The sequence below is a fragment of the Oncorhynchus clarkii genome, chromosome 19 (assembly GCF_045791955.1).
Source record: "Oncorhynchus clarkii lewisi isolate Uvic-CL-2024 chromosome 19, UVic_Ocla_1.0, whole genome shotgun sequence".
Taxonomy (NCBI): domain Eukaryota; kingdom Metazoa; phylum Chordata; class Actinopteri; order Salmoniformes; family Salmonidae; genus Oncorhynchus; species Oncorhynchus clarkii.
This window is the reverse complement of record NC_092165.1, coordinates 24,048,268-24,063,801: the sequence shown is the minus strand read 5'-3', so window position 1 is coordinate 24,063,801 and position 15,534 is coordinate 24,048,268. Positions and strand designations below refer to the sequence as shown.

Genomic DNA, 15,534 nt, shown 5'->3' with positions numbered 1-15,534 from the left:
TGTGTGTGTGTGTGTGTGTGTGTGTGTGTGTGTGTGTGTGTGTGTGTGTGTGTGTGTGTGTGTGTGTGTGTGTGTGTGTGTGTGTGTGTCCAGGTCGTGATCGCGTGCAGCAGTTGGCAGAGAACACTTTGTATTTCCGTAGGAGACTGACAGAGATGGGCTTTATCATCTACGGAAACAACGACTCGCCCGTAGTTCCCATGATGCTCTACATGCCGGCCAAGATAGGGTGAGTTAGCCCTGGCATCCACAGTTTCATCTATGAATATGAGAGGTTGCCTTTCCCCAGCCCCATTCCTCAACTTTATAGTAAACCAAGTGGCTTGAATGCAGTTTTGTTTTTCAAATTAGGCTCAAAACTTTAAATACATATTTGGCTGTGCACCTACTCACAAACTACTCCTCTAAGGTTGTTGTTCGATGCCCTCTCTTGCTTTCTCTCTCACTCTCTCTTTCTCTCAGGGCGTTTGGTAGAGAGATGCTGAAGAGGAACATCGGGGTGGTGGTGGTGGGCTTTCCAGCCACACCCATCATTGAGTCCAGAGCACGATTCTGTATCTCTGCCGCTCACACCAAAGACATGCTCGACACGGTAACTATCCCCCCATGCTTGGCACAAAATGGCTACCTTTTTCACACCAAAGACATAAAGAGCGTACACTTATGGTCCTGTGTCCTTCCGTTCTTTCTTCCATTCTATAGCTTCCACTTCCTAGTGCAGCGTTTCCCAAACTTCGGTACAGGACCCCATGTGGGGTCACCAAATTGAAAAATGTGGTGGATAGAGAAAATAAAACTTACCTTGGTAGGTTACCCCCCCCCCCCCCCCCCCCCCCCCCATCCCCCTTAGTGGTGGGTGTATGTAAGTGTGACCTCCCCTCCCCTCATTGCTGGCATTTGATCTAACAGCCTCTCTTAATCTCTCTCTCCCCCAGGACTCCCCATTTAACTCTGCTGAAAAGCACTCCCTCTGCCTCCACCTCTTTTTTTTTATCCTCTTTTAACTACTTCTCTCTTTCACAAAGGCCTGTACCCCTCTCTTCTCCCTCTCCTCCCCCTAAAACCCAAACTGCCCTTTGATGTGACGTTATCTGTTTTCACATTGAGTCTAGGACTGGGCGGTATACCGTATTTTATGATATACTGGTATTGATGCAGGGACCGGTTTAGGTTTTTACTTAACCTTCTGTACCCATATTTTTTTATAGTTTACTTCGCTACTTGAGTCATCTCTCTCCGCTCTTTCTCTCCGTGCCACTTTCCACACAAAACTAGCCATGCCCTCTGTAACTCAAGGAGCACAATTGATGTTCCTCAACCATGAGACACTTGCGTTCAGTCTGCTTGGTCAATGCAGCACATGCAATAATGTTGACAACAACAATGCTGTTTTCACTTTGCTTCTTAATATAAATCCACTAGCGTTCTTTAATGACACTATTCATTTGTGTTTCTCACATCAGCAAACAGCTAGTGTGTCTTTTCTTAGCAAGTTGCCCTAAATCTTGTGAGATGCTAATTGTTAGCTGCTAATGTTAATAGCTAGCTAATAAATGTACTGCTTAAGAGCAAACGTAGCTAGCTAATACAGCCTGATACAGCGATGATGTAGACTTAAATCAGCATGTTGTTTGTGCAACAGTATCTTCTAAATCAAAGAGGAATATGCAAAGCAAGAATATGTTAACTACATGAAGTAGCTAAGGGAAAACATGCAATGTAGCCAACGCTTATAGGGTCCCCTTGGAAACACTTAACACTAGTTCCTACCCTGTCACAATAACTTCTCCCTGGCATTTTAATTAATTGTCATCTCAAACAACACTGTATTCAAAGTGCCCACTATTATATTCTAACTATGGAATTAGAATAGTTATTCTATTTTCATGATTCCAACAGTTTTTTGCTTTAATTCGCAAGTCAAATCGCAATTGCAACATTTGGTTAAAAATAAGTCCTAGATTATTTGCCCACATCATGCAGTCCTACGTGGCAGTGGAAGTTCTCAATTGAGCAGTGGTGTAAAGTACTTAAGTAAAAAATACTTTCAAGTACTACTTAAGTCGTTTTCTTTGGTATCTGTACTTTACAATTTTTATTTTTGACAACTTTTATTTCACTACATTCCTAAAGAAAATATTGTACTTTTTACTCGATACATTTTTCCTGACACCTAAAAGTACTCGTTAGATTTTGAATGCTTAACGGGACAGGAAAATGGTCCAATTCACACACTTGTCAAGAGAACATCCCTGGTCATCCCTACTGCCTCTGATCTGGAGGACTCATGAAACACAAATGCTTTGTTTGTAAATTATGTCTGAGTGTTGGAGTGTGCCCCTGACTATCCGTAAAAAAAAAAAAAACATGGTGCCATCTGATTTGCTTAATATAAGGAATTTGAAATGATTTATCCTTTTACTTTTGGTACTTAAGTATATTTAAAACCAAATACTTTTAGACTTTTACTCAAGTAGAATTTTACTGGGGGACTTTCACTTTTAGTTGAGTAATTTTCTATTAACGTATCTTTACTTTTACTCAAGTATGACAATTGGGTACTTTTTCCACCACTGCAATTGAGTGCAGGAAATGCAGAAATGATAAAGGTGCTACATTTTGGGGGGGTTGGATTGAACAGTATAAAACAATCATAATGGAGAAAGTCTCATTGAAATCACTTAGAATGTAGGTGTTGCCACCCTAGGATCACTCACGACTCATAAAGGGGCGGCAGGTAGCCTAGTGGTTAGAGCGTTGGACTAGTAATCAGAAGGTTGCAAGATCGGTAAAAATCTGTCGTTCTGAACAAGGCAGTTAACCCACTGTTCTGAGGCCGTCATTGTAAATAAGAGTTTGTTCTTAACTGACTTGCCTAGTTAAATAAAGGTAAAATTAAAAATATATGTATACCTTGTTATTATTCAAAAACTAAAAATACCATCCAATTTGTTTGTTTTTCTAAATACCGTGATATATTATTTTGGCCATATCGCCCAGCCCTAATTGAGTCACACATTTTTACATTTTCTTCCTCAAGTTCTTATTCACGTTTTGTATTTCATCATAGTTGTAACTAGACTCGTGCTTATATAAAGCTCAGTCAGTGGTTTTGGGAGAGATAAAAAGTTGACTAGAGTGGGATTTACCTCAGGAAGTGATTTGAATTTAAAATTCAAAAATGGAGAAAAATAATTGCTTTTTTTATTGAGAATTCACAGGAAAAAAAGTGTTTTGTTGAATTGGAATATCAGTTTATTTCCTGAATTTACTTCTTTCAATTAATATAGACTCCAACCCTGGTGGAGGGAGTGATGGAGTGAGGGCTTCCACTTGCCCATAATGCTCTCTGATACGCTCTTGCCATCCATAGCAGCTCCAATGAATCTGTCTTTCTTTCTACTTTCTTCCTATCTCATGCACTCCTTCTCTCCCATACATTTTCCATCACCCCTTTTTTCACATAAAGCAGTGCTTTCCTTGTCTGTCTTTCTCTCACACTCTCTCTCTTCACCTCTTGCTCTGGCCCTTTCTCTCTCTTTCATATATCTACAGTTGAAGTCAACAGTTTACACACACCTTAGTCAAATACATTTAAACTCAGTTTTTTACCACTTCTGACATTTAATCCTAGTAAAAATTCCCTGTCTTAGGTCAGTTAGGATCACCACTTTTATTTTAAGAATGTGAAATGTCAGAATAGTAGTAGAAATAATTATTTATTTCAGCTTTTATTTCTTTCATCACATTCCCAGTGGGTCAGAAGTTTACATACACTCAATTAGTATTTGGTAGCATCGCCTTTAAATTGTTTAACTTGGGTCAAACATTTTAGGTAGCCTTCCACAAGCTTCCCACAATAAGTTGGGTACATTTTGGCCCATTCCTCCTGACAGAGCTGGTGTAACTGAGTCAGGTTTGTAGGCCTCCTTGCTCGCACACGCCTTTTCAGTTCTGCCCACACATTCTATAGGATTGAGGTCAAAGCTTTGTGATGGCCACTCCAGTACCTTGACTTTGTTGTCCTTAAGCCATTTTGCCACAACTTTGGAAGTATGCTTGGGGTCATTGTCCATTTGGAAGACCCATTTGTGACTGATGTCTTGAGATGTTGCTTCAATATGTCCACATAATTTTCCTCTCTCATGATGCCATCTGTTTTGTGAAGTACACCAGTCCCTCCTGCAGCAAAACTGCAACATGATGTTGCCACCCCCTTGCTTCACAGTTGGGATGCTGTTCTTTGGTTTGCAAGCCTCCCCCTTTTTCCTCCAAACATTACGATGGTTATTATGGCCAAACAGTTCTATTTTCATTTCTCCAAAAAGTACCATATTTGTCCCCATGTGCAATTGCAAACTGTAGTCTGGCTTTTTTATGGCGGTTTTGGAGCAGTGGCTTCTGCCTTGCTGTTCGGCCTTTCGGGTTATGTTGATAACCCTCGTTTTACTGTACCTGTTTCCTCCAGCATCTTCACAAGGTCCTTTGCTGTTGTTCTGGGATTGATTTGCACTTTTCGCACCAAAGTACGTTCATCTGTAGGAGACAGAATGCGTCTCCTTCCTGAGCAGTATGACGGCTGCGTGATCCCATGGTGTTTATACTTGCGTACTATTGTTTGTACAGATGAAAGTGGAACCTTCCGGCATTTGGAAATTGCTCCCAATGATGGACCAGACTTGTGGAGGTTTTGCCTGATTTATTTTGATTTTCCCATGATGTCAAGCAAAAGAGGCACTGAGTTTGAAGTTAGGCCTTGAAATACATCCACATGTACACCTCTAATTGACTCAAATGATGTCAATTAGCCCATCAGAAGCTTCTAAAGCCATTACATCATTTTCTGGAAGCTGTTTAAAATCTCAGTCAACTAAGTGTATGTAAACTTCTGACACACTGGAATTGTGATACAGTGAATAAGTGAAATAATCTGACAGTAAGCAATTGTTGGAAAAATGACTTGTCATGCACAAAGTAGATGTCCTAACCGACTTGCCAAAACTATAGTTTGTCAACAAGATATTTGTGCAGTTGTTGAAAAACAAGTTAATGACTCCAACCTAAGTGTATGTAAACCTCTGACTTCAACTGTATCTGCTGTCTGCTATCCATTCTTTGGTGTCACATTGATTTATGTATCACCTCTCTTCCCTCTCTTCTTCTCTTACATCACTGTGCCTCTTTAGTGCCTGCCCTATAGTGAGATTCTGACATTATGGGTCTTGATGTGATAGTCATGTTGTAGATGAGTGAGTTGTGTGAGAGATCCCCTCTGCTCTCTCAAGTCCCAGTCTTCCCCCATCATAGATCCTACTGTACCATGTGTTAGTGATCTGGGAGGGCTTGCATCACTCTCAACTGACTAACATCAAATGGTAGCTTCAGACAGCTGTAGTCAGCCTGTGTTAGACGTAGACGTGAGTTTTGGCGTAAGTGTGTCTTCCATCGGTATACATGTAAAGCAAGACGGTGTGTGTTTGTTTTGTCAGTCTCTGAGTGTAATCAGTAATATGTGTCTCTGCAGGCATGATGTGTGTGTGATCATTAGTGTGTTGTGTGTTCGGGTTAGAGTGATCATTGACGTGCGTGTATGTGTGTCTTCAGATCTGTGTGATAATGTAACATTTATGGTGTGTGTGTCTCTATGGTTAGGCCCTGAGTGTGATCAGTGAGGTAGGAGACCTGCTGCAGGTCAAGTACTCCAGACACAAGAGACTGCTCTCTCTGGACTGAGTCGTCGACCATAGCATCTACGACCAGATACAAGACTGAACTGGACCACAGTGGTCTAGACCGGATCGGACCAGATTGGACTGGCAGTCTTCCAGAACCAAAATGTGCTCGCCTTGATGTCACAGAACCACTTTATTCATCTAACACAAGGTTTTAACTTTCACACGCCTGCCTTATTTTACCAGCAAACTCACTGCATCATGGCGAAGAAGAAGAAAAAAACTTGGAAAACATTTATTTTTTCAAACGATTATTTCTTACCTCTGTTTTGTCTTAAATAATGAAATGTTGGGTCTGCATCTTAATTTGTGGCATTTTGTTTCTGGAGGATTTAGTAGACTGAGGACTGTTTATGTGTGCTTGTAGCTGCTTTATGTCATGCCTATGTCATGTCATCTCTGACTGTGTGTGTTTGGGAGAAACGGTGTGATTTGGAAAGACCAACCTAAATGTAGCTTACGAAGCTTTCGGAAGTATTTAAACATTTTGGAGGAGAGATGGGGAGTTGAAGAAAAACAACAAGAATAATCAACACAAACAAACAAACTGATTTCTAAAGGTCATAAAACACACTGAGTTTCTGTTAGAAGTTTCCCCTAGGTACAGATCTAGGACCAGCTTACCCTCCACAAAACCTATCCTTACCCATTGGGGTTGAAATGTGTAACTGACCTTAGCACAGTGTCAAGGGGCGATGTTATCCTACTCTACTCAGTGATGGTATTGCTATGAAGTACAGTTTAGGAGTGCTTTGAGATGCATGTTTGGTGTAACCGACTCCTGGAGCTAAACTTTGCTGTTCTAACTTGCAGCCAGGAACCGTGTCTTACTTGAATCTCTAACTACGTTCTCTTTCCAAAGTATTTATGATTTTTATTTACAGATGACTATATCTCATAACAGGTCAGAGTGAGAGACGTTGTACCAAGGCCTTTACTTTCAGATGAGCTATGAGCACATCACTCCTCGCTCGTATCCACTAGCCCTTGGTTCCAGGCTGTTTCAGCTGTAGATCCTAACCACAGATCTAGGATCAGATTATTCTATCCCGATCCTAACGTTATCATTAGGGGGATGAACAACTATATGACCCAGTATCGGTGGTTTGGGGGAAAACTCCACCCACTCCAGTAGAAAAAGTCTGGTATCCAGGGAAATGGATCTATCAGATGGGGGGGGGGGGGGGAGCAGACTTAGTCAAGACAGATTTAGTCTTAACCAAACGTGTGTGTGACAGAGAGAGTTGTTTAATGTACAGATTTATTTATTCATTGTTTCCATGTTTGTTTGTTTTTTTTTTGAAAAAATGTAACATTTTATCACTGGCAGCTCTGAAGCCATGTCCTGCATGCACATACCTTTACACCTCTCTGACTGATCACATGCCCTCAGTGCAATCACTACTGATGTGTATTTTATCGTTTGGCACACCTTAGCGCTGCATGCACAGTATGACGTAGTCACTGACGCTGCTAGTACACCATGAAACAAGGTGCTCAACTGTACACACTACCTACATACAACACTCCTTCCTGTGGCTTTGTTTTAGTTTTTAAATACAACCTGAACTCATTCCAAAATTACTGATTTTATTGTATGAAATTGATATCTCTTTGAAGACAAGGACATGTTCTGTTTGTGTAAAAAAAAAAATATATATATCTTTCTTTGAGAGTTTATTAATATAAGTGACCTGCAAAGACCTGGAGGAGAGACATTTAAGATCATTGAAAATATTGAATATAGAGAACTAAATAGATTTTCATTCATTTTTCTTACTGTACAAAGAACTCTCACAATGACAAATGATTTGACTCATTCAGCTAGCTATTTTTTTGTTTCCTCAAAGGCAAAAAGTTAGAAGTAAATCTGCACTGGATGTGTGTAAAAATGTATTTTGTATATTTCTATTTTTCTTGTTTGCACAAAGAGAAATACAACATGATACTGATGTTGTGTCAAAGTCTTAACGTCAAACTTCTTAAGATTTAAACACTGTCCTTATGCCTCATCTGTGGATGACCTGTCTCTTGGGTGAGATACAGGGTGTGAGTGGCCATTCAACTGCTTTAAAAAAAAAAATACATGTATGTGTTCTAACATAACTTGGATGTGCTACAAATAGTGCATAATAATAGCTGTACTTTTTTTGGATCAAAGAAAAATGCAGTGTTTGCTACATATCAGTGGATGACCTATTTGTACCTGTTTCACTCATGTTACGGACATCAAAATGTAATTAAAATAATGTAACAACGTTTTTGTGTTTTATTACAAATCAAATGTTATTGACTTATTACACATCAGGGCCTGTGTTACGAAAGCGTCTCAGAGTAGAAGTGCTGATCTCGGACCAGACCCCACCTCTTATTCATTATGATTTAAGATGCAAAAATGATCCTAGATCAGCACTCTTGAGTCGGTTTGTGAATGAGGCCAGATGACTAATTTTCTTCACGCGTTCCATTTAATTTTGCTTTAGCTACAGTGCCTTCAGAAAGTATTCATAACCCTTGACTTATACCTAATTTTCTTGTGTTACAGCCTGAATTCAAATTGGATTAAATAGATTTGTTTCTCTCACCCAGCTACAACCAATACAACATTATGACAAAGTGGAAACATGTTTTTGAAATTTGTACAAATTTATTGAAAATGAAAAACATAAGTATTCACACCCCTGAGCCAATACTTTTTAAAAGCGCCTTTGGCAGTGATTACAGCTGTGAGTCTTTCTGGGTTAGTCTCTAAGAGCTGAGGCTCCCGAGTGGCGCAGTGCTCTAAGGCACTGGATCTCAGTGCTAGAGGTGTCATTACAGACCCTGGTTCGATTTCAGGCTGTATCACAACTGGCCGTGATTGGGAGTCCTATTGGGCGGCACACAATTGTCCCAGCGTCGTCCGGGTGAGGGTTTGGCCGAGGTAGGCCGTCATTGTACATAAGAATTTGTTCTTAATTGACTTGCCTAGTTAAATAAAATAAATTAAGAGATTCACACACCTGGATTGTGCAACGTTTTTCCATTATTCTCAAAATTCTTCATTGTCAATTGGTTGTTGATCATTGCTTGACATAGATTTTCAAGTAGATTTCAAAACTGTGGCTCGGCCTCTCCGGAACATTCACTGTCTTCTTGGTAAGCAACTCCCATGTAGATTCGGCCTTGTGTTTTAGGTTATTGTCCTTTTGAAAGGTGAATTCATCTCCCAGTGTCTGGTGGAAAGCAGACTGAACCAGGTTTTCCTCTAGGATATTGCCTGTGCTTGGATCCATTACATTTATTTTTATCCTGAAAAACTCCCCAGTCCTTAACAATTACAAGCATACCCATAACATGATGCAGCCACCACTATGCTTGAAAATATGGAGAGTGGTGCTCAGTAATGTGTTGTATTGGATTGGCCCAAAATTCAACACTTTGTATTCAGGACATAAAGTTAATTTCTTTGCTACTTTCTTAGCAGTATTACTTTACTTTAGTGCCTTGTTGCAAACAGAATGCATGTTTTGGAATATTTTTTTTATTCTGTACAGGTTTCTTTTCGCTCTGTCAATTAGGTTAGTATTGTGGAATAACTACAATGTTGTTGATCCATCCTCAGTTTTCTCCTGTAACTGTTTTAAAGTCACCTTTGGCCACATGGTGAAGACCCTGAGCGGTTTCCTTCCTCTCCGGCAACTGAGCTAGGAAGGACACCTGTTTCTTTGTAGTAACTGGGTTTATTGATGCACCATCGAAAGTGTAATTAATAACTTCATGCTCAAAGGGATATTAAATGTCTGCTTTTTTATTTTATCCATTTACCAATAGGTGCCCTTCTTTGTGAGGCATTGGAAAGCGTCCCTGGAAAATCCCTGCTCAACTGAGGGACCTTCCAGATAATTGTATGTGTGGGGTACAGAGATGAGATAGTCATGTTAAACACTATTATGGCACACAGAGTGAGTCCAGGCGACTTATTATGTGACTTAAGTACATTTTTACTCCTGAACTTATTTAGGCTTGCCATAACAAAGAGTTTGAATACTTAAGACATTTCAGCTTTTTATTTTTTATTTAATTTGTAAAATAAATAAATAAAACATAATTCCACTTTGAAATTATTGGGTATTGTGTGTAGGTCAGGTTTGTGAATACTTTCTGAACGCACTGGAATTGAACAGAGTGGTGCAGAAAAGAAACAAGCTAAAATCAAACCTGTAATAGGTGTTGAGAGCTGTTAACAGGATCACTTTGAATACTCTCTCTGTTTCCAGCACATCTTATACATTGAGCTGAACAACAGCTCCTTCATCACTTGCTCTCTTAAAACACATCACCTTTTCCTTTTTCTTAGCAAGACCGAGATAACACGCAGAATCTCTCTCACTAACTCACTCTCATGCTCGCTCTCGGTCACACACAGTATAATCCTGAAGAAGTGGGAGATTTCCAGATAATGTTATCCTTCTCCTGTGTCATAATTCAGAGCTGGTTCATCGGTTATCAAAGGGAGAGTTCGGTCTGAGGGCTAACATAAAATCAGGTGTGGTTTTAATTCAACATGTTTATCGCAAAATAAACTCATACTGTAAATCGCTGGAAATCATGCCATGTCTTTGTCTTGCGTCTTTCGCTATCTCTGATTCCCTCTGTGGAGAGAAGTTCATCAGTTCTCCCTCTTTAGTTCACAAGGTCACACCCGTCATCAGCTTCACTTCATATGTGTCTTCAGTCTGGGAGAAAACCCAACACTCTAGTCCCTGGCTTCTGCAACATTTGGGGTCAAAACGGGGAATTCTGGCACATGGACAAGATGATAGCGAGATAAATGGGAACTCTGTGGGGAAAGTCATTTAATTAAGCTCATCCCCGAACAAAGAAAATGAATTACTCCATATTAATTTGCATTATTAGACCACACGCCCCTCTAATCCAACGGGGAGTGTCTAACCTTCAGACTTTATTCAAAAGGGAGCATTCTCTGTTTAGCCACCATCTTCGGCCTCCTCTCTTTCATAATGTTATCCTTTCATTTTGCTCATATTTAAAATCACCCCCTTCACAAACCTTCATTCATTTCGGTCGCTCATTCATTCCCTGGTTTCGCTCTTTTATTGTGCGCTCTTTCGTAAGACACTCCCTCAGAACGTCACCCGTAAAAGGGAGATGGGGATCGAGCCCTCAGCCAATGAGGCCACTATACTACGAGTGGTGTCTGCGAAGGTGACTGGGACTGAACAGATGGTGACAGAGAGAGAGAAGCAGCGACGAATGTAGATGACTAACGATTATTCTCAAGCAGTCATAGAAGAGGTTCCTTTACAACAGGCACAGCAGAGCGCATGCGAGCATATTTGAGTTAGCAGCATTTAAGGTTAGAGAACGTTACTTATTAAAACTCGGGATAATATCAAGTCCGTTTATTTCAAAGGAGTATACTATAAGGTTGTAATAAGCAGGACCGAATAAGCGTGTACGGAAGGAGACAAGTATAAGGAGACGAAGCGTCTGGACAGTGTAAAGTCAAGGGAGGATAGGTAGGCAACATAGCTACCAGCCGATAGCCTGATCTAGTTCTGAACGGTTTTGTTACAAGACTAAGACTGGATATTGGCGGGAGAAGAGCCAACGGGAATTAATGATCACAGTGCAAAATATTGTAAGTAACCTTTGAGCGTCAACGTTGGAAGTTACCTAATGGCGCATTTGGGGAGCAAAGAGCACAGATGAGACGCATCAAATTGGTTCAAAATTCAGCTCCAGCTCTGAAAGCTGAGTTCACGTTCAAACAACATTGGATTAAGAATCGTATATCGCAAAGTCTTACATATTGATTTCGGATGTATATTGATTATATTTAGGCTATGGATCAGAGGCGAGGGTTCTGAAAACGTGTCCAGCACGCCGAGCGGCTTCTAAATATCTGCTGTTGCTTTCCACACCGACCACAGCATCGCAACACCAGCAAACACCGACGAAACCAACAGCTGTTGTCCCAACTTGGAAAAGACATGCAGAAGATGCACAGGAAGGTTAACCTGCTGTGGGTAGTCTTCTTGACGATGACTCAGGTGTCAATCAAGAGCTTCCCCACCAACAGTCACAAAAGTGCAGTCCCCAAGGACAGGAGCACTGCGACCACGGAGGTAAAAGCCTACTAACTTTTATTTTCTATTCACAGTTAGGGGGGTAGGCCATTTGCTAATTTTCACTCAATGTCATATGATTGGGAAATATGTTTCACTCTGCTGAAACTTGACAGAGCGCATTTATGAATTGATGCGTAATGTTACCTTAACACCTGGCTTGACGTAACACGTTGTATGTTGTCCGAAATTACAACATTATTGTTTAGGAACTGGCATCATTCATCATGAAGTTAATCTATTTCTTTAAACTCTTTATTCTGAAAGCTCAATGAGCCAGAGACAGTGAGCAACAATGGCCGTGGTCCAAAGTGACTTCATTGCGCAATCATTTTGCTGAAATGAAAGCAGAGGTAGTCGGGAGCTGGGGAGGGCAATAGGCACCAGATCATGTGAAACGTTTGATTGTCTCCCCTTAATCCCCTTAACATGTGTAGACAATCTAAAAAACATAAAAATAATGTACAACAGGCAGTCCTTAGGCTGAGAGGAGTAGAGAGCCCTCTTTGGCTGGTGAGGAAATTGTCATTTTCCAGTTGTGATGACACTCATACCTGATAACACCTCAAATATCCCCCTCGGGTATCATTGGAGCATCTGGCAGTTCATGTCTGTCAGTGTGTATGTATGCTATACTGCATATACTTTCTACAGCTTATCGTGATGGGCTGTATTTAAATCTTTATAAAGATGAAGGCATTGCCCTTTCACATGGCTATAATACAGTAATGACCCAGTTACTAGTCATCATTTTCCAGGGTTCAGGTCAGAGGTAAAGGGTCAGAGATCGGACGTCTCAAAGGGTTATTAAGCAAATGTAGCCTCAGGCCTTTCTGATCAAATATTAATGGAGAACTCTCCCTCTATCAGTCTGTCTGTCTGTCGACTCCATCACACGAATACAACAAATCTGCCCGTGATCTTACCCTGTTCTTACAAGGTACCACCTTCATACTTACTGGGTAGGTAAAATTAAGTGGTGTCTGTTTCCACATATATACAATAGAGTTACTTGTGAGCTACAATTACATTGGACGACTCCGTCCCATAAAGACAACAGCAAATCTGTCTGATCTTAACCTGTTGTTACATGGTACCACCAACTTCAGACTTACAGATTAGGTACTGTAGGATGTAAGAGGGCTGTAAAATGAAGTGGTGTCTATTACCACATAGATACAATGTAGTTATTTGTGAAGTACCACCACATTGGATGACTCCATTCCATGAAGACAAAAGCAAATCTGTCCATGATCTTACCATGTTGTTACAAGGTACCACTTTCACACTTACAGGATAGATACGAGGTAAGAGGGCTGTAAAATGACGCTGTTGCTAATTCCATGTAAATACAATATACTTTCAAGTTTACTCCAGTACAATATAACAAAGTGATTTTTCACAATATAGACAAGCAAGCAATTCAGAGTGAAGTTAATTTAATGAAAATCAACCAAACAAACCTAAGTAGAAACACATTTGTTTTCACAATCATATCAAATAGCTAGCTAGCTTAACAACAAAATGAATTGCATACATTTCTATGTGAATGTGAAAATAATTTTAACATTAGCTACATACAAGTTGTATCTACAGTACATGACATGAATATAATCACTGCATACAGAATTTATTATACAAGAGACATTGAATTTTTTTTGTACCTTTATTTAACTAGGCAAATCAGTAAAGAACAAATTCTTATTTTCAATGATGGCCTAGGAACAGTGGGTTAACTGCCTGTTCAGGGGAAGAACGACAGATTAGCACCTTGTCAGCTCGGGGGTTTGAACTTGCATCCTGCCGGTTACTAGTCCAACGCTCTAACCACTCGGCTACCCTGCCGCCACTCTAGACTCATGTCTAGAGTGCAAAACTAATAATGACTCAATAGAGAACGCTAAAGTCCAGAAGTTGTGGGCGGAACTAGAAAGTTGGCTGTCAGAAGTATTACAATGTAAACATACTTTATTCCGCCTGTCTGTGTATTTCAAGACATGGCATATTGGGGTGTAGTGAGATACCCTATCTCGAAAAAACGTATACTAAAAAAGTGGAAATAAAACAATCAAATAATAATACAATGGAATATGAAATATTTAGTGGGCTACGGAGAGAAACTAAATGTTGCAGTTTCAGGCCATGTGGCGGAAAGTGATGTGGGTGCTGGATATGGGGGTGTGTGCTAGTCATTTCGGGTAGGTGTGATGTAGTTGTTGTTTGTATGATGTTGTCATTTGCACCACTGGAGAGCCCCACTCAGGCACCCGAGTAGCGCAGCGGTCTAAGGCACTGCAAGAGGTGACACTACAGTCCTTGGTTTGAATCCAGGCTGAATCACAATCACATCCGGCCGTGATTGAGAGTCCCATAGGGCAGCGCACAGTTGGCCCAGCATCGTCCGGGTTAGGCCGTCATTATGAATAATAAGTTAAATAAATGTTCAATAAAATAAAACATTTGTATGTGTATGTTTTGTATAAAATATTAAACAAATCTTACCCCCCCACCCCCCAAAAAATTATGACTGCATACATTCTAACCACAAGCTAACATAGAATATTGCTAGCCCAAGCAAATTGACTTGCAGAAATAGCTAGAAGTGGCACAAAATAACTGTAAACAGAGTATACACAAACTAAGCATCTTTGCAATGTTCTCACAAGCATATTGCCTCGTAAGAAAACAATATCTTAACACTCAAAAGAGATACAGTGCCTTGCGAAAGTATTCGGCCCCCTTGAACTTTGCAACCTTTTGCCACATTTCAGGCTTCAAACATAAAGATATAAAACTGTATTTTTTTGTGAAGAATCAACAACAAGTGGGACACAATCATGAAGTGGAACGACATTTATTGGATATTTCAAACTTTTTTAACAAATCAAAAACTGAAAAATTGGGCCACCACGCCTCCATCTTGGCACCCCCCCACCGTTCAAAAAAATATTTTGGAAGCTATAGAAATGCATTTATGAATGGCTATATTTGTTTTTGACGTGTTTATTCTATTACGTAAACCTTATTACATACTTTAAAATTATATTATGTGAGCTAAACATAAAAGTGAAAAATGATATTAAAACATTTTCCTTAAAGTTCTAATGTTATTTTCCTCACTACAACAGAAAAAATAATTGTCCTTGAAACTAGGACTGCTTCATCCGGGGAGTGCCAATAGGCTTCAAAGCCTCTCATTGGCCAATACATAGTGTCCGAAATTCAGGGTTTATATACTTTATTTGAAGTGAACGTGATGTGAACTGAAGTGTCACTTCAGCAACCTGTGTCCAGGGACGGCATGCCGTAAAACGCTGTGTATGATATTAATTCAGTATTTTTTGCAGTTTTGCATAGTGCATGTTATAGGATGCAACACTATAACTACATTGGGAAAAACTACACTATATGTTTTTGACACTTTTCTACTATGACACGAGGGACTTTTATTTTCAAATGTTCCCAAATTCGTGACCTGGAAGTGACTCAGTGTTGCTAGTAGCTACTTTTCAATCTCACCCACGATATTCAAACTTGCCACTGTCTATTTGCCTGGCTACCCAGACTCCTTGCTCCGCTGTAACCTATTGTAGCAGGTGTAAAAGAAATGCCTGAAACTAGATCCCCTACATACTAGTCTTGATGAGAAGAAGAAAAACTGTAAGGGGAGG

At 40.1% G+C, this 15,534-nt stretch overlaps 2 protein-coding genes across 3 annotated transcripts in view; both read left to right on the top strand.

The window, feature by feature from the left end:
• The window catches only part of LOC139374951 (serine palmitoyltransferase, long chain base subunit 2a), a 58,620-nt gene extending 50,629 nt beyond the window's left edge, over positions 1–7,991 (top strand). Inside the window, exons 10-13 of one of the 2 annotated variants that reach the window (XM_071116223.1) lie at positions 94–229; positions 463–592; positions 703–805; positions 5,653–7,990. In XM_071116223.1, the coding sequence (XP_070972324.1) occupies positions 94–229; positions 463–592; positions 703–805; positions 5,653–5,672 (389 nt within the window). In that variant the 3' untranslated portion in view covers positions 5,673–7,990. Of the gene's footprint in view, positions 1–93; positions 230–462; positions 593–702; positions 806–5,652 lie in introns of both variants that reach the window. The other variant, XM_071116224.1, reaches the window with a different exon arrangement.
• A 2,969-nt stretch (positions 7,992–10,960) lies between these two features.
• Positions 10,961–15,534, top strand: part of LOC139374950 (isthmin-2-like) — a 56,360-nt gene continuing 51,786 nt past the window's right edge. The window contains exon 1 of the mRNA XM_071116222.1: positions 10,961–11,863. Within this exon, the coding sequence (XP_070972323.1) occupies positions 11,729–11,863 (135 nt within the window). The 5' untranslated portion in view covers positions 10,961–11,728. The remainder of the gene's footprint in view (positions 11,864–15,534) is intronic.